The following is a 19,667-nucleotide window of genomic DNA, read 5'->3' as shown; positions in this document are numbered from 1 at the left end:
CAGGTTATATATTTCTCTATAAATTATACATGTTTAAATAATTAAAATTATTTAATATTATATATCTTACTGGTATCATTGTTCAAATTAATTAAAAATATTTTGCTGTCTTCATTGAAAAATTGCATGAATCATGTATTTTTTAACTTTGGGGGAATGAGTTTATAATAAAAAGCACCTCCATTTGGAGAGAATATGAAGAGTAGGGACTCTATATTTCTTCCTAATATTTACTACATTCCTAATATGTTTTCTAAACCAAATTGGCTTAAATTTCAGCCTGTGGTTATCAAAGCATGAGGCTATACCACTCAAGAGAGAGGATCAGTCTCCTTAAGAGGGAACAACATTCACTTTTCCAGTTTTCTTTGTGTGTGTGTGTGTGTGTGTGTGTGTGTGTGTGTGTGTCTTTTTGCCTTTTGTAGGGCCGCTCCCATGGCATATGGAGGTTCCCAGGCTAGGGGTCTAATTGGAGCTCTAGCCACCAGCCTACACCAGAGCCATAGCAATGCGGGATCCGAGCTGCATCTGCAACCTACACCACAGCTCACAGCAATGCCAGATCCTTAACCCACTGAGGGAGGCCACGGATTGAACCCGCAACCTCATGGTTCCTAGTTGGGTTCGTTAACCACTGAGCCACGACAGGAACTCCTCTTTTCCTTTGTTTTTGTCCATTTTCAAGATGTGAAATTTCTAGCACCAGGGATCAAAGCCACACCAGAGCAGCCACCTGATCTACAACAGTGTCAATGCCAGATCTTTGACCCTCTATGTTACTAGGCAACACCTAGAAAGACACAGTTGAATGGCCCCCCTAAACCTATAACTGAAAATTAACCTAATATTTTTACAAGAGAAAGTTCTTAGATATGCTAACACAGGCCATCTAAGATCAAATGACACTGTAGTTACTCTGGTAATAAAACTTCGTATCTTAGAGATAGTCTTAATATAGATTAAAAATCTTACACGGGTTCTTACACTATACATCTCAGAGGCTTTAGAAAGTAGTTCTAGAATGTTACTTTGTGAAATAAAATTCTCTAGCCCTTGTGCATTAAATATATAAAGAAGATGACAAAATCCTCTCCAAGTTTTAATCCTGCCTTTTCTATTTTGTCAGCAGCTTTACTGGGACACATAATTGATATACAAAAATACATATATATAATGTAGAAAGTGCTCTGAGTTTGTAACTATGCCTACCTCTGTGAAACCCTAACCACAACGAAAGTAATGTATGCGTCCATCACCTTTATTTGTAAGTAGAGTGTAGTTGATGTTTGGATAGAATTTGGATTTTTTTTTTTCAAAAATTAAAGCTTGAATTGGTATTTTCTATTAGTTTTTTTCTCTTTTTTTTTTTTTTTTGGTCTGTTGTTCTTTTTAGGACCACATCTGTGGCATGTGGAGGTTCCCAGGATAGGAGTTGAATCAGAGCTGTAGCTGCCAGCCACAGCCACAGCCCCAGCAATGTGGGATCCAAGCCACATCTGCAACCTACACCACAGCTCAGTGCAATGCTGGGTCCTTAGCCCACTGAGCAAGGCCAGGGATGGAACCTGCATCCTCATGGATGCTAGTCAGATTCGTTAACCACTGAGCCACTAAGGGAACTCCTGAATTGGCATTTTCTAAATTCAGGAATTCCTTAAAGGACTTAAAAGATGTGTGAGTCTAGCTAAGCCAAAAGTTTCTCAAGTAGTAGTAAAACAATAAATATATTATGAAACTCTCTTTATCCTTTATTCTGGCATGCAGACAAGTTATTAAAAATCCTCAAACTTTCTGGTAGTTCTGTGAAAAATACTAATTTTCCAGAAATATTTGTTGTTTTAAAAAATCTCCATTTACCCGAAAGTTGTTTTATTTATGCAGATGATATATGCATTTAAATTTCCAGTTTATTCTCTTATCCAGTGTTCTTCCTAACTCATGGCATCTTCAAGAATACACATCATTATTTTTATTAGCTGTAAAAAGCACTATTATTATAATTATTTAGTGTAGGTATACTGTTGATGAATTTCCTAATTTTTTGTTTTCCTGGAAATGTCTCAGTTTCACTTTAATAATACATTGATATATAACACAAGAAAAAGTGTAGTGACAGCGCAGAATTAAGTTATACTGGTTACCTAATATTTATAAATATATACAGCCAAATTGACCACCACTCAGATTAAGATCTAGACTATTACCAGTCATCAAGGTTAACTCTCTTTTACCCTCTGTCAGTCAAGATTCTACCAAAGGTAGTCACTATTCTAACTTCTGTTATTCTATATTACTCTGGCTTGTTTTTGAGCTTGATCTAAAATAACTAATACACTATACCTTTGTATCCCCATTGTTTTGTGCAACTATTTTTGGAGTGTTTGTGACATCCAAAAACTCTTGGGATACAGCAATACCTTATTCTTTTTTAATGCTGTATATTGACTCCATGTATAAACATGGCAATGTTTATTTGCATTGCTGGTGATGTACATTCAAGTTGCCAGCTCTTGCTTATTTTCAATAGTCTCTGTATGAAGATATTGTATATGTTTTTTGTTTGCATACGCATATATTTCTGGTGGTAATATACCTAAGATTTTATTGGAGAGTCATGTGGTGTATTTTTCAAAGTGTGTGTACCAGTTACATTCCCGTGAGTAGTAAGAACTCCACATCTCATTTGGACTGCGTGTGGATGCCTGTATGTGTGTCTGCAGTCCTATCTCATTTTCATGTGGTTATTTACCATTTGAACATTTCTTTATGTGTTGTTCCTATTGAAGTCGTTTTGCTCATTTTCTTTGTTTTAATTAACATTATTATAATTAAAATAAGAAAATACACCCATTTTTAGTGTAAATTTTGAGAAATAATGAAAAATATATCCATTCAAGTACTTGCCAAAATGCACATTACATGGAAGGTCTCTTTCCTCCCAGAACATTCCCTCATGATGTTTTGCAGACAGTACACTCAACAGACAAAATGTAACTAGACTTATTGTGGTGATCATGTCATCATGCATAAAAATATTGGGTCACCGTGTTGTATGCTTGAAACTAATATTGTATGTCAATTATAATTCATTACAAAAGAATGACAACTATATACCAATGTAAAATGTGTGAGAAAAACATTGAAAAGAAGAAAAAGGAATGAAGTAATTATGATAGGTTCTGGCTAAAGAATTAAAAATGATGTATTGGGTTCATCACAATGCAGTGATCAATAATTAGTTGCTAAATATATGAATTGAAGGGAAAATGAAGGATTAAATGCCAGTGACATCAACCTGATTGATGTAAAAGCTAAGAGATGATGCTGTTGGTTATCGGCTTAATGAAAAAATGAGGGAGATGTGCATCTTTTGTGTTGGTTTATCCAGAGACACATTTTACTTCCTTAAAAGAAATGCAATTTTTTTGAGTGAGTCCTGAAAGGCTAGTTGAACTTGCTTATTCCTCAGAGTATATATAAAAGGATTCAGCATTGGTGAAATGGAAGAAAGAAGCAATGCCACTCCTTTATTGAGATTTACCTCTTCCTTGGCTTATGTCCTGGGAGAAATCATCTTTTTAGAATTCCTTAATGATAACTTTTCTGTAACTCTTGATTAATGTCCAGAAAGAAAGTCCTTCAGTGATTATTAAAACTAAATTCTGGAATTTTTATTAAATGCCATTCTCATTTATGTTATATCAAATCACTCAAGGTCAGAAAAATTTTGGGGCATGTACATATAAAAAGATAACTGATATAATGGCATTATCATTAGTTAAACTAGGAAACACTCTTGGTTCCTAGATCCCATTGCAAGGTGTGAGGTCTAATTATTACAGACAAATAAAAGTACTCATGTTGATCTTAAAAAATAAATAAAAATATAGATGAAGTAAGTGAGATCAAAAGGAATAAAAGGAGAATAAAACCTGAAGGAAAAGGAAGTGGAAGATAATATCAGATGGAGAAATATAATATTAATAGTTGTGTTAGACATAGGTTCCACGTAAAGTTCAAGGCATGAATTTCTGTCTGATTAAAATATATCTAAGAAGCATTTTTTGACCAGCTTCTTAAAGGACTCCTTTACCTGCTGGTTCCTTAGGGAGTAAATAAAAGGATTTAGCATTGGGACAACAGAGGTATTAAGCACTGCTATCCCCTTGGTCAAAACCATTCCTTCTTTGGCGGAAGTTTTAACATACATGAAAATGCAACTTCCATAAGAAACGGAGACAACAATTATGTGTGAGGAGCAAGTGGAAAAGGCCTTTTTCCTTTGCTCAGCAGAGGGGATCCTCAGAATTGTTTTAAGGATGAATGCATAAGAAAGAATCACCAGTGTTAAGGTTACCATGAGCGTGAATGTTGCCAAGAAAAATGCCATGAGCTCTAGGAATGCTGTGTCTGTGCAGGAGATTAGAAGCATGGGAGAAGAGTCACAGGTGAAGTGGTCAATGATGTTGGAGTCGCAGAAATCCAGCTGAAGTCCCATGATCACAGGTGGAAAGATAATGAGAAATCCAGCCAGCCAAGAACTAACGACAAGCTGGATGCAGATTCTGCTGTTCATTATTGTGGTGTAATGCAGGGGCTTACAAATGGCCACGTACCGATCATAGGACATAGCAGTCAGAAGGAAAAATTCTGTTGCACCAAGGAGTATGAAGAAAAAGACCTGGGCCATGCAAGAATGATAGGAAATGGTCCTGTCTCCTGTTACAATGCTGACCAGAAATCGAGGAATACACACTGTGGTGAATGAGATTTCTAGGAAAGAGAAGTTCCTAAGGAAGAAATACATGGGAGTTTTGAGGTGTGAATCTATCAGAGTGAGGGTGATAATTGTTAGGTTTCCAGTTATACTCAATATATATGTGAAAAATAGAAATAGAAAAATCAAAACATTTAGCTCTGGATCATCTGTTAATCCCAGAAGTATGAACTCATTTACAGATGTGTGATTTTTCATTTCTTATTGCTTCTTCCAGGCAAAAATAAATGCAAACAAGAAACAAGATTTAAGAGTTCCCATCATGGTGCAGTGGTTAATGAATCCGACTAGGAACCATGAGGTTGAGGGTTCGATCCCTGCCCTTGCTCAGTGGGTTGACGATCTGGCATTGCTGTGAGCTGTGGTGTAGGTTGCAGACGCGGCTCGGATCCCACGTTGCTATGGCTCTGGTGTAGGCTGGTGGCTATAGCTCCGATTGGACCCCTAGCCTGAGAACCTCCATATGCCATGGGAGCGGCCCAAGAAATAGCAAAAAGACAAAACAAACAAACAAAAAACCCCAAGATTTAATGAATACAGGATTACTTTTTAAAAATCTCCTCTGCTGGTATAAGAAATGTATAATATAATGGACTGATAAATCATTAACCAGATTTTACTGAATTCTGAAAATGTATCTAAGCCAGGACAGAAAAACTTATATCTTATAGATTGCAGTGAGGCAAACTGATAGGACTAATAATCACTTTTGTATAAAAACACTTACCAAATGTGTTATACTTTCTTTTAAAAGTTTGATCATATGTATAAAAAAATTAGGTAGACACTATAAGATATTCTAATGTTCAGTCTCCATATTTTCTAATGTTTTTTCTGAAAATGAAACATTTTAAAGTTTGTCTTTTTAGAGAGTTACTTTCCATTAATTTTTTTCAAGGTCTATAATGTCATTCCTGCCTACAAAGATAATTAATAACTTGCTGAAAGGGTCAGAGCCATCAAAATTAATAGTTATATACTAGTAAACAAATAATATTCTTTTGAGAATTAAATCATGACCTTTCATTTTTTAGAGGACATTCTCACAACCAAAGTTCATTGAGCTAAGTTATAAATTGGCAGAAAATGAAAAAATCGATGAGATGAGAAATGAAAAATATACTCACAATTGCATAATCCCATGTGGTAGTAATTTGACTGACTGTTCAAACCCAAATATTCTGTTGCTTTCATTTGAGAGTCCATGTGTGATGCTTTACTTTTGGAGTGTTTCATGGATTTCACAGCTTGTTTCTGCCTTTGCTTTTCTTGTGTGATAACAAGTTTACATAGTATGTAGGTGGAGGTGGGCAGAATGCTCCTGGCTGTATAGAGTGAGATGAAACATACTGAAGAATAGGACCAATTGAAAGCATTTTCCTGATATTGAGAAGGCCCTAACAGGAAGGTGACAGTCCCAGTGGCTGGTGGCAGGTGCTACGTCCAGAAGACAAGCAGGGTATTGAGGAGCTCCTGCAACGTGCGATCCATGAAAGCCTTGGTGACATGGTGGCAAAGCTCTGTGGGTCGTCGCAATAAGTCAGTTCATGTTATATCTGAAAGGCTGAGACGAAGGTAGGATTGCGAAATTTTTTCTTAAGAAACAGTGCTTCTGGTCCTAACTTGTTATTTGGGAGGGAAGTTAGAATTCCTGGAAATGGGAGAGAGTAGCAACCAAATGAACCCTTGTCCTTAGTCTCTAACTGCCTGCAAAGCAGAATCAGGAACTAAACTTGCCTGGAATGTGTGTTAGACTCCCCAAAAAACTACATTGGTGAAAGAAAAAGGAAAAGAAGAAAGTGGGATAAGGGCAATAGTTACTTCAGTGAAACAGGCAAATAGAGGTGATAGAGTTAGGTTGTTTTGTTTTGTTTTTTTCAGCTGCACCCACAGCATATGGAAGTTCTGGGGCCATTGATCGAATCTGAGCTGCCCCTGCGACCTATGCTGCAATTGCAGGCATGCGGGATTCTTCTTAACTCACCTCGCCAATATTGAACCTGCACCACCACAGAGACAACTCTGGATCCTGAACCCCCTGCACCACAGCAGGAACTCCAAAGTCATGTGTTTTGGTGGTTAGTGAAGTGGAGCTCTTAGTTCATGAGGAGGGAGCTCAAACCCTTCTGAATGAGAATCAAGAAATAACAGCTATGGAAAAGAGGTGAGCTGCATGGCCTATGAGTAGAAATTCAGGAGAAAGAAAATCCTTGGGATATAAAGAACTATCCCGAATTGCACTGTCTAAGGCCAGGCATTTAGTGTCTCTGGTTTCCCCCAAATTCTATAAAAATAGCAATGACCTAACCTTAGGTGCAAGGAAAACCTGGTAATGCAATATTTTACTTGGTTATCAGTACCTTTTGAAAGAGAGATAGTTATGGTTCTAATTCTTGTTTTACTTTCGTTACCTTCCACTATGAAGACTAGGCTTTTTAACTATTGTCTCCAAAACAAACAGATTCATTTTATCTGTCTTTTCCTCAGAATAGTCACAGGGGATTCTTACAGTGAAACAGCATTAAAATGCCTCTGGAGAGAGTGCTCATTAGTTCACTCTAAATTTAGTTGAATAATTCTAATTGGGTATCCTTGGGAAATATATTTTTTTAAAGTATTAAGTAGAGAGGTGTATAATGCAAGGAATAACCAGTGAAGAAACAGCAGTCTTTGAAATTTTGGATTTCATATTGTCAATATTATTTTATTTTTACTTGAAATAAATGTCTACCATGGCAGTGTATTTCAACTAATGTAAACTGGAGAAAAAGCAGAAAATAGCAAGAGGAGGATTTCCCATTGTGGCTCATTGTGTTGAGAACCCACCACAGTGTCTGTGCAGATGCAGGTTCAATCCTTGGCCTCACTCAGTGGGTTGAAGATATGATGTTGCCATAAGCTGTGGTATAGGTTGCAAATGCAGCTTAGATCTAGTGTTGCTGTGGCTGTGGTGTAGGCTGGCAGTCACAGCTCTGATTCGACCCTTAGCCTGGGAACTTCCATATGCCACAGGTGTTGTCCTAAAAAAGAAAAAAGGAAAAAATAATAGCAAGAGGAAGTACCTATCATCAGCAGATAGGCACATTCTCAAGATACAGCAAAAATTGAGAGACTGACATACACACATAAAACTCATGAAATTGATTATCTTAAAAACTTCCTTAAATATTGCTTCCTTCACAGTAGAGTTTGAGGCAAGCAAAATTTGTCTGCTGTTTTTATTATAATTGTTATTTTTTTCCTACTCTCGACGTGATTTATCACTGCCGATGGGTGGGAGTAGAGGTACTGTTAGGGTTCTCCACCATAAAGTTGCTTTCCCCCTTCACCCTCCACTTTCTACGCCATATTCTTCAGAAGGAAATCATTCTGTGCAGCTCACACTAAAGGGGTGGGAATTAAGCTCTTCTCTATTGAAGGTGGGATATCTATATAAATTATTTGGGATTCCTTTCCATGGGTAATTTGTATATTCTTCCCCATTTATTAATTTATTCACTTATTGATTTATTTCATTTGGATTCATGGATGTTTGTTTTATACTTTCAGTTATACCCAATGCTGTTTTACTTTGTTGCTAAATTTTTTCAGCTTTGGCCCCTGGAAGCTCTTTCAGTTGGCTATTGTTTCCTTTGACAAGAGCCATTACAGTGCTTTAAAAAAAAAATAAAAAAGACATTTCTTTTCTGGAACTATGAGATGCTTTAGGATTGTCTTGTCTATTCCTTACCACGTCGGTCTAATCTGACATTTCTCCACTGATACCTGGTTCCTTTTATTGGAGAATGGTATTAGGAACCAAGATCTCAGCTCTGGGTGTGTTCATTACTGTGGTTTCACTGCTTCTTGGTCCTATAAGAGGATAGAACCAGGAAATATATGTCAGCCTACTAACCTGTGCATAAATATGTGTATGCAAATATTACTCTGTGTTACTTTCTGAATCTATACTAAGCTAAAAATGGGTCCATACTAATAAGACACTTCATTACTACATAGATTGTAGTAGCTTTTTCTTCTTTCTTCTTTATAACCTCCCACCGCAAAACTGAGAATTCCGGCTTAATCATCTACCACCCATTTACTTGTTTAATACCTACATACATACATAGCATTGTCAGAATTATAGATCTATACCATGATGGGAAACCACTTTATTAACTAGAATGTAATGCTTAAATATGCTTTTTTTTTGTCTTAGAAATTTCACTCATTTCTTAAGTTTCTTTAGGCCAGTAATGTTCAGTCCTATCACCTTTAGTAAGATTATTGCATACATTGAAAATACTGTTATTTTTTCAGGGGGGTCATTTTCCACATTTCATTCCATGATCCCTTAACCACTTAAATTATTTTCAAACATTTTGATAAATTAAAATTTACTCTTTGTAATGCAATGATCTATGAATTTTGACAAATGCATAGTACTATGAATTCACCATTTGAATTATATACAGAAACGGCTCTTTGCCTGGAGTCCTCATTCACCTCACCTATGTAAGCTTCCCTTTCTCTCAACAATCCTTGGAAACCATTGATCTTTTTGCATTTTGTATAGATTTGCTTTTTCTAGAAGATCATATATCTGGAGTCCTATAGTATGTTACCTTTTCAAATGCTTCGTTCAGTTATAAATATTGATATGATTCATCCACTGAGTCATCCAAAGAGTCTTTTCATTGTTTGATAGCTCATTTCTTTCTCTCAGTGAATGTATCAATGGACCACACTTTATTCATCCATTCATCTATATAGGAGCAGCTTGGATACTTTTAGTTTTTCGTGATTATCAATAAAGCTTCTGTGAAATATTTGCATGCAATTTTTGTGGACATGAGTTTTCAAATCACTTGAGTAAACATCAGGGGCTGCAATTTCTGGATCATACAGAAGCCTGTATTTAGATTTTACGAAGTGCAAAATGTCTTCCAAAGTGATTATATCATTTTGTTTTACCATTAGCAATAAATGAGAGTATCAGAGTTCCTGTTGCTCTGCATTATCTCTAGCAAGTGGTGGTGTTGATGTTTTACAAATGAGCCATTATAGTATGTACATAGCTTTTAATTTGTGGTCACCTAATGCAATGATGATGAACATATTTTCACATACTTATTTTCCTTCTATATTTCACCTTTGGGGAGGCATCTGTGAAATCTTTTTCTCATTTTTTATTTAGGTTGTTCATATTTTTATTATAGAATTTTAAGAAGCTTTTTTGGTAAATTTTGGATAAACAGTCCTCTATCAACTATATATTTTCCAGTATTTTCTCCCAGTCTATGGCTTGTCCTCACTATGTTGACAGGGCCTATTGCAACCAGAAATTTTAAATTTTAATGACGACAAGCTTAATGATTATTTCTTTCACAGGTGATACCTTTATTGTTATATATAAACATCATTGTCATATCCAAAGTCCTCTCTATATTTTTGATGAGGTATCTATTCAGATTTTTTTTTTTCATGGCCATACCTGCAGCATATGGAAGTTCCTAGGCTAAGGGTTGAATCAGAGTTGCAGCTGAGGCCTGTAGCACAGCCATGGAAACACTGAATCCCAGCTGCATCTGTGACCTACGTCCTCATGTTTATTTGGGGTATTTGTTTCTGATTGCTAACTGAGTTTCTATATTTGGATAAAGGTCCTTAATGAAATATGTATTTACAAATATATTCTTCCAGCGTGTTCCTTATCTTTTATTCTCCAAACGGTGTATTTTGCAAAGCAGAAGTTTATCTTTTTTAATTTAAAAAAGTCCAAGTTATTATTTTATTCTTCCATGGATTCTGCATTTGATGTTGCATTTTATAGTTAGGTCTGTGATCCATTTTGAGTTTATTTTTGTGAAAGATCTGTGTTTAGGATCATTTTTTTATATGTCCAATTCTACCAGTACCATTTGTGAGAAAGATTAACTTTTTTTCAATTAAATTGCCTTTGCTTCTTTGTAAAAGCTTCTACTGACTATGTGTGTGTTGTTCCATGTCTAGAATATCAGCCTCTATTCCTTAATTTACCTTTATTGTAAGTGTTGAAATAGTTTAGTATGAATTTTCCACTTTGGTTCCTCTTCTTCTGTACTGTGTTGGCTATTCCAGGCTATTCTGGGTGTTTTGCATTCCCACGTAAACTTTAGAATCAGTCTGTTGATGTCTGCAATGTAGCTTGCTGAGATGTTGATTGGGATTCTGTGCAATTATAGAACACGTTGAGGAGAATTGCTCTCTTACCAATATTGAGTCTTTCAATCCATTTACTTATGTCTTGGATTTTTTTCAGCAGAGTTTTATAGTGCTTTGCATATAGGTTTTATATGTGTTTCATTTGATTTCTACATCAATTATTTCACTTTTTCATTATTGTAAATAGTATTACTTTGTTTCAAATTCTGAATTTCTTTATTGCTGATACTTAAGCAGATAAATGTCTTTTAATGATTTTTTTATATTAACCTGTACCCCTCAGTATTGCTATTGCCACATATTAATTCTAGGGGGTTTTGCCTTTTGTTTTCTTTCTTTCTTTCTCTGTCAGTTTTTCAGGATTTTGTGCATAGACAGTTTTCTTTCTTTCAAATCTGTATACAATTTCTTTCTTTTTCTTTCTTTTTTCTTGCTTACTTTTTTTTTTTTTTCCCACTGTACAGCAAGGGGGTCAGGTTATCCTTACATGTGTATACAATTTCTTTTCTTGCTTTATTTGATTAATTAGGCTTCCTGTTTGATGTTGAATAGGAGTGGTAAGAGGAAATTCTTGCCATGTTCCCAAACTTAGGGATAAAGCTCCACATTTATCAACATTAAGTATGACGTGAGCCATATGTTTTTCATCCTATCCCTAGGTGTCCTTTTAAAGTTGAGGACATCCTCCTCATTCCTAGTTTACTGAAACTTCTTATGATCAGTTAGTTTTGTTGTCTAAGTGCTCTTTCTAGATCACTTGATATAAGCATGTAACTTGTTTTCTTTGGCTTGTTGATGTGAGGAACTACTATGACTGATTTTCAAATGTTGAGCCAGACGTGGATACTTGGGATAAATACTATTTGTTCTTGGTGTTTAGTTCAGTTTATACACTGTTAGATATGATTTGCTAATATTTGGCTTAGAAAGTTTTCCTTCATGTTCATGAGAGATATTTGCCAGTAGTTTCTTCTTGTAATGACTTCATGTGGTTTTGGTATTAGAGTAATGCTGGTCTTGTAGAATAAGTTAGGAAGTGTTCCCTCTGCTTTATTTTTTATTTTACTATATTTTATTTTATATAATTTTTTTTTTTTTTGGCCACACCTGTAGCATATGGCAGTTCTGGGCTAGGGGTTGAATTGGAACTGCAGCTTCCAGCCTATGCCACAGCCACAGAACAACTGGATCCGAGCTGCATCTGTGACCTATGTTGCAGCTTCCTGAAATGCTGGATCCTTAAGGCACTGAGCGAGGCCAGGGATTGAACCTGCATCCTCACAGACACTATGCTGTGTTCTTAACCTGCCAAACCTGAATGGCAACTCTGTCTGCTTTTGTTTTCCGAAAAAGATTATAGAGAATTAATATCTTCTTTATGTTTGGTAGAATTCACCAGTGAGGCCGTCTGAACCTGGGGCTTTCTTCTTGGAATGTTGCTAACTATCAATGTGATTTCTTTAACTCAGATAAACCCATTCGGATGATCTTTTTCCTTGTGTGAATTTGTTGCTTGTAATTTTCAAAAAATTGGCCTCATTTAAAGGTTTCAAGATTTGAACATAAAGTCATTTTTTCTTTTTCTTTTTCTTTTTTTTTTTTCATTTTTGGCCACCCTTGGGATATGGAGTTACCAGGCCAGGGACCAGATCCCAGGTGGAGTCATGACCTAAGCCACAGCTGTGGCAGTGCCAGGTCATTAACCCACTGTTCCAGGCTGGGAATCGAGCCTGTGACCCAGCACTCCCAAGATGCCACCCATCCCACTGTGCCACAGTGGAAACTCCCCTTTCTCTTCTCTCTCTTTTTTTTTTTTTTTCCTTGGGCCGCTCCCGCAGCATATGGAGGTTCCCAGGCTAGGGGTCTAATCGGAGCTGTGGCCACCAGCCTACGCCAGAGCCACAGCAATGCAGGATCCGAGCCGCGTCTGCAACCTACACCACAGCTAACCCACTGAGCAAGGGCAGGGACCGAACCCGCAACCTCATGGTTCCTAGTCGGATTCGTTAACCACTGCGCCACAACGGGAACTCCCCCCTTTCTCTTCTTAAAGACTGTTTTTAATGACCCCTTTTAGGTTCACAGCAATACTGAGAGGAAGATTCAGAGATTTATCCTATGTCTCCTGTCCCTACACATGCATAGACTCCTCCATTATCAATATGCTCCATAGTATCAGTATGTACCAGAGTAGTACATTTGTCACAACTGATGAACCTACAACAACATGTAAACTACCTAAAGTCCTTATTGTTCATTCTTGGTGTTACAGAGTCTATGGTTTAGACAAATGTAAAATGACATGTATCCATCGTTATACTGTCACACAGAATATTTTCAATACCCTAAAAATATTCTGTACTCCACCTATTCATCCCTCTCCCCAACCTCAATTCCTTGCAGCCACTGATCTTTTTACCATCCCATAGTTTTACTTTCTCTAGAATGTCATGTAGTTGGAATCTTAAAGTATGTGGCATTTTCAGATTGGCTTCTTTCACTAAGGAAGGTGCACTTAATATTCCCCCATGTTATCCCAGGGTTTGATAGCTCATCTCTTTTAGCACTATATAATATTCCATTGCCTAGGTGTATCACAGTTTATTTATCCATTGACCTACTGAAGAATATCTTGGTAGCTTTCCAAATTTTGTCAATTATGAATAAAGCTGTTACAAACATTTATCTGGAAGTTTTATGTGTAGACATAAGTTTTCAGCTCCTTTGGGTAAATGCTAAAGACAGGATTTCTTGATCATATATATAAGAAACTGCCAAATTTTCTTCCAAAGTGGCTGTCCCATTTTGGTTTCCCTCCAGCAGTGAATAAAAATTACCTTTGCTCCAGATTCTCACCAGCATTTGGTATTGTCATTGTTCAGGATTTTGCCCATTTTTACAAAAGAGTTCACATACTATTTTGTTTCCCCCAGTTTTACAATTGACAAATAAAATTGTGACTTCTTAAAGTGTACAATATGAATATTTGATAAACATATGCATTGTGAAGTGGTTATTAAAGTCAATTCGGTTAACTTATTTATCACACTCACATAATTATTTTTTCATGTGATTTGAGAAGACATAAGATCCACTCTCTTAGCAAATTTCACGAATACAATACAATATTTTTTTTTTCCCACTGTACAGCATTTTTTTAAGTACATCCATCATACTGTCATTAGCTCCTCTGAACTTATTCTATTCATTTTATAACAGAAAGTTATAGCATCTCCATGTTTCCCCACCCCTACACCCCTGGGCGCCCACAGTGCTACTCTCTTTACTTTGACTTTGAGTTATTTATTTATTTATGTACTTTTTATATTCCACACATGAGCAGCACCATACAGTATTCATCTTTTTCTAGCTTATTTCCATTCGCTTCATGCCCTCCAGTTTCAGTTTCATCTGTTATTACAAATGGTAAGACCCCTTGCCTCTTTATAGCTAAATAGTATTCCAGCACACACACACACGCACACACACATCACATCGCATTTTCTTTATCTGTTTATCTGTTGATGGACACTTAGCTTGCTCCACGTCTTGGGCTTTGTGAGTGATAGTGTTGAAATGAAAATGAGAGTGCAGATCATCTTTTCAAGATACTGACTTTTTTTTCAGATATATTTCCAGAGGTGGGACTGCTGGATCATATAGGAGTTCTATTTTCAAATTTTAAAGGTATCTTCACACTGTTTTCCATAGCGGCTCTACCAGTTACATTCTACCAGCGGAATACAAGGGTTCTCTTTTTTTTCACATCCTCACAAACACTTGTTATCTTTAGTCTTTTTGATAATATCCATTCTAACAGGTGTGAGGTGATATCTCATTGTGGTTTTGACTTGCATTTCTCTGATGATTAGTGATTTTGAGCACTTTGAATACACCTGGTGGCCATTGTGTGTCTTCTTTGAAAGAATGTCTGTTTAGGCCCTTCGCCTCCTAGTAAACTTTTCTGCCATTTAATGTGCATGGGGTCAGTAGTGATGGCTTCTTTTCCCTTTCTTATTTCATTAATATTTATCTTCTTCCCCACCTTTTGTTTAGCTTGGCTAGACATTCATCAATTTACATGATTTTTTCTCTTGCTTTTATGGTTTTGATTTCATTCATTTTTACTCTATTTTTAATTAATCTTCTTTTGTCTTAAATTGCTCTTCTTTCTGTAGCTTCTAAGAATGTATAGTTTGTCTGAAGTTAATATTGCTACTCTAGCTTTCTTTTGATTAGTGTTAGCATAATATATCTTGATTCCTTTGCTTTTAACATAGCTAAATCTTTATATAATTTGGAGATCCTGTCCCCTCAAAGTCTTTGCGAATACCATATGACCACAGAAACATATGACCATATGGCTGGTTGTGGGGTACAGGAGCTATAGGAAACTCAAGGCTGATGTTACTTACCTGAAAAAGAGTAAGATAATAAGATGGTTTGGAGGATTCAATAAGATTAATACATATACAGTGATGAAACAATTCTTAATGCTTTTGGCATTGTTAACATTCAGTGCACAGAAATTTTTGTGATTAATGTTAAATAGGAAGTTTGGATTAGGCCCTCATATTTTAGCCTAAGATTTTCTTGGTTATTGCTATCAAACTAAAAAGAAAACTTTTTGAAATGCTATTGCATGAATACCTTTCCCTTATAGAGTTATGAAATTGGCTACATAATATTGTTCTGATGATGTGCCCAGATTATGTGATTTATTTGCTGAATCTGGCGTCCATAGTGGACACCAATTTTGATGAGTTTGTAGAAGACTTTTTCATTGGTGAGAGATAATTTTCTTTTTTACTCAGTACTTTATTTTATCTTGTTTTATTTATGCCATATGGAAGTTTCCAGGCCAGGGATCAAGCCCGCACTATAGCAGCAACCCAGGCTGCCTCAGTGACAATACTGGATACTTAAGCCGGTATGACACAAGAGAACTCCTTGGTATTTTAAAGAAATCGGAAGCAGCAACATAAGAAATCAAACAGTTCTAGAGAAAGGTCTTTACTCCCTGATAACCTCTTCTCTGCTTCTCATTTCTGCCCATTAATTTTGAGATGCATATGCCATTTTATACCAAGTCATTCATATTAATTGAAAGTACTCTTTTTTTTTTTTTTAGGGCCCCTCAACAGGTGACCATAATGACTTTTTTAAATGTGCAGAGAGGCTGCATGAGATTCCGTCTTTCAGAATAATAAGTTCACCCCCAAGTATGACTAAGAGCTAGGTTTCGAAGAGATAAATTGATGTATCTCAATCCATTCCTCAACATTGCTCACCTGATGTCATAATATCGTTCAAAATGCTTGCACATAGTTTTAGTTTTTGTTACTGCCTCATTAACTATAGGAAGTAGGCTTGGGCACATTCTTTCCAATAATCAAACACTACCTCCCAGGGTCATGCTCTTAGATAAGAGTGAGGGAGGTAGACCCTTTTGTGAAAGAGACAATGGAAAGACAGAGACAGTATTGTAGATTTGCTAATAAAGGAAAACAAAAGCATAAATACTTTCTATAGCATCATTTCCAAGATACTCTCTAGACTCTCAATTTCTCACACCTTTCTAGATTCTGTTTGTCATTTTGCCCATGTCTGTTTGCAACACCATTTTTGTGTTATTTGAAAGAGTATGGATATAAATATGAATATTAAGTGATGGCTTGATTTGCCTTCATAAACCATGGTCTTCCTTTTCTAATATGGCTGGTATAAAGAGGGAAATCTTTAGTCAAATAATCTATCTTTTTAAAAACAAAGCATTACCAAAGGAAAAAGATAAATTAAACCTCCTCTGTTGCACAAAAACTGCTCTTATTTTCTAGGAAAACTAATACAAAAATTGATACAGTCTCATTTCAAGTAATAATTATCACAGCACATTTTATCTCAAATTTCTATTAAATTTTTCAACACCTTTTGATTATATGTTCTTGACAAGTTAAGGACATATTTCAATAATGCTTTAAACTTCATGACATGTTTTCTTGGTGCCGCAGAAGAAGAAATTTTAGAGTTATTAATTAAGGTACATATTTTTATTTAGTATGAAATAAATTTTATTTTTGTACATGGTTTTAGTAAGCATCTTATAACACACTGTTTTTGCACGAACCTATAATTTACCTTGCTTTGACATGAGAAACAATGGAGATTGCTGACATCTAAACTTTTGTTACAAAGTAAACATTGATCTTCTCTATATAACTTTAAATAGTTAAGACGTTGTTTTAGGCTAGTAAGAGTCATTGATGATTTATAACTATATCTAACTGAAAGCGAAATGAAGTGTTGAAAGAATTTATGCAGAGAAAGAGTTTTTCACTTCGCTTTGTTTCCAGAGGTGCTTTAAAAAATATTCATTGGTTTGAAGAAAAGGCCCTTCTCTGGACCATGTTCCTGAAGGCTTGCTTCACTTGCTGATTTCGTAGAGTGTATATGAAAGGATTCAAAAGAGGGGCCACTGAGGTATTGAGCACAGCCACTCCTTTGCTTAAAGTCACCCTTTCCCTTGCCGAAGGCTTAATGTACATGAAGATGCAGCTGCCATAAGAGAGGGAGACAACTCTCATGTGGGAGGAGCATGTGGAAAAGGCTTTTTTCCTTTGACTTGTGGAAGGAAGTCTCAGAATCGTCCGGACGATATATGTGTAGGAGAGAATAACTAGTGTTAGCGTGACCATGAGTGTGACCACAGCTAAAAAAAATGCCATGAGTTCTAGCAGGCGAGTGCTGGAGCAGGACAGCTGCAGAATTGGAGAAGCATCACAGATGAAATGATCAATTATATTGGAGGCACAGAACTCCAACTGCAGCAGCAGCAGGATTATTGGTGGAAAGATGATCAGGAATCCTGCAAGCCATGAGCTGAAGACAAGAAGTGCACAGACTCTGCTGCTCATGATGATGGTATAATGGAGAGGTTTGCAGATGGCCACGTAGCGGTCATAGGACATGGCGGCCAGGAGGTAAAATTCTGTCACCCCCAAGAAGATAAGGAAAAACAGCTGCGCCACACAACCATCATAAGAAATGGTTCTGTCCCCCGTCACGAGAGTGACAAGGAATCTGGGAATGCAGACAGACGTGAAGGATATTTCTAGGAATGCGAAGTTCCGAAGGAAGAAGTACATTGGCGTCTGCAGATGGGGGTCTGAAAGGGTGAGGGCGATAATGGTCAGGTTCCCGGTCACACTCAGCATGTAGGTAACAAGCAGGAGTGTGAAGAGTACAGCCTGCCACTGCGGATCATCCGTCAATCCAAGAAGAATAAACTCTGTTACTTCAGTGTAATTTCTCATTATTTTCCTTCTTTGTTTTAGCTGTAAAACAGATGAAGACACAAAAAACTGTAACACTGGCAGAGACACACACGCATACACACATGATCGTGCACACATGAACACACATTTAAAAATATTGCTGCCTGGGCTTTTAGAGAAAAATGATTTTGTAGTACCCAGAAACAAAATACTTAAAATAACTTTGTAATTCTTATGCCATATATTAATTCACTATCCTACATTTCCTTCATTGCATTCTCACATGTTTCAGTGTAAATCTCTGTGTGCTAAATATTTCAATATAGTCCTGAAAACAAGGGAAAAAAGAGGTTGAAATCTCTGAGATTGAAACCTCAAATAAGACCCTGAGTGCTTACCTCCAGCACACCACAATACTCTTGAAGATATTTTTTTGTTGCTTTCTTCTTCATTATCATTTTTAATTTGTTGATTTTGTATAAGCATTTCTTTCTCTTTACCCATTTGAACTCTTACAGTCTATGGAGTCAACTCAGGTGTCCATCTGGTCGATTAATGTGTCCCTGATAATAGTGTACAGAGAGAGGTATTTAATGGGTGGGGGGGTAGGTTCCCTTCTAATTCCAGTGTCTGCACTGCAAGACATTCTAGTTTTAAACAGTAATCTGTTATAACGGTGTCTTTAAGGTTGTAAATATATCACTCTTGAATATATTTTTATTAACTTTATCTACCGTATGTCTACTCTATGATATATATATATATATACATACATATATATATAATTTTTACATAACATATATAAAGTAGTAGTTTTACTTAAGTCCTAATTTTACTTTTACAACTGTCAAGCATTCCTGCTTATTTCCAAAAATCATTTTGGCACTTCTCCACAATGGTGCCTATTCTTTTCTTGATGGATGATGAAAGGCAATAGTTAATATTCAAAGTAAGTTTTGGAAAGGCAAAAACCCTTCCTTCCTTCCTCCTTCTTTCCTTCTTTCCTTCCTTCTTCTTTCTTTGTTTCTTTTCTTCTAATATAACTCTTGGTATTACACAGGATTTGTTTGACTGTTTGCTCCACTAAGCATCATAAAAGGAAGTTATCATAGTGTGAAACTCTATGAAAGCTCCTTACATGCATCTTGCTAAGTGGAAGAAACCAATATATAAAGGCTACATAATGTATGGTGTCAACAGTATGATTCTTTCTAAAGACATAGTTTAGTGTAAGACAGTAAAATTTTTTGATGGATTCAGGGGTTTGCAAAGGACGGGCTATGAATATCTTCAGTCTAGTGGATTTTCAGGACAATGAAAATAATCTGTGGAAAAGTATAATATTGGATCCATAACATTTTATGATCGTACAAAACCATAAATTGCTCATTCCTAAAAGCAAACTAAGTTAAAATATGGACTTTAAATAT

General features: G+C 36.2%; 2 protein-coding genes across 2 annotated transcripts; both read right to left on the bottom strand.

The window, feature by feature from the left end:
• LOC100737179 (olfactory receptor 6C76-like) lies at nucleotides 3,878-5,033 on the bottom strand. Its single transcript, XM_021091769.1, has one exon. It carries the CDS (start codon nucleotides 4,973-4,975, stop codon nucleotides 4,040-4,042), a length of 936 nt encoding a protein of 311 aa, XP_020947428.1. The 5' UTR covers nucleotides 4,976-5,033; the 3' UTR covers nucleotides 3,878-4,039.
• On the bottom strand, nucleotides 15,893-18,906 carry LOC100736710 (olfactory receptor 6C75-like). The gene is made up of 2 exons (XM_005663871.3): nucleotides 18,636-18,906; nucleotides 15,893-18,297 (listed from the first exon to the last, which is right to left on the bottom strand). Exons 1-2 carry the CDS (start codon nucleotides 18,693-18,695, stop codon nucleotides 17,335-17,337), a joined length of 1,023 nt encoding a protein of 340 aa, XP_005663928.1. The 5' UTR covers nucleotides 18,696-18,906; the 3' UTR covers nucleotides 15,893-17,334.

The sequence above is a fragment of the Sus scrofa genome, chromosome 5 (assembly GCF_000003025.6).
Source record: "Sus scrofa isolate TJ Tabasco breed Duroc chromosome 5, Sscrofa11.1, whole genome shotgun sequence".
NCBI lineage: Eukaryota > Metazoa > Chordata > Mammalia > Artiodactyla > Suidae > Sus > Sus scrofa.
The sequence above is the reverse complement of the archived record's forward strand: the minus strand, read 5'-3'. Positions and strand labels throughout refer to the sequence as shown.

Coding starts and splice junctions, on each gene's coding strand:
- LOC100737179 (XM_021091769.1), bottom strand. CDS start 4,975: ATGAAAAATCACACATCTGTAAATGAGTTCATACTTCTGGGATTAACA.
- LOC100736710 (XM_005663871.3), bottom strand. CDS start 18,695: ATGATAATGAAGAAGAAAGCAACAAAAAAATATCTTCAAGAGTATTGT. Junction 18,298..18,635: donor AGTATTGTGGTGTGCTGGAG/GTAAGCACTCAG, acceptor TCTGTTTTACAG/CTAAAACAAAGAAGGAAAAT.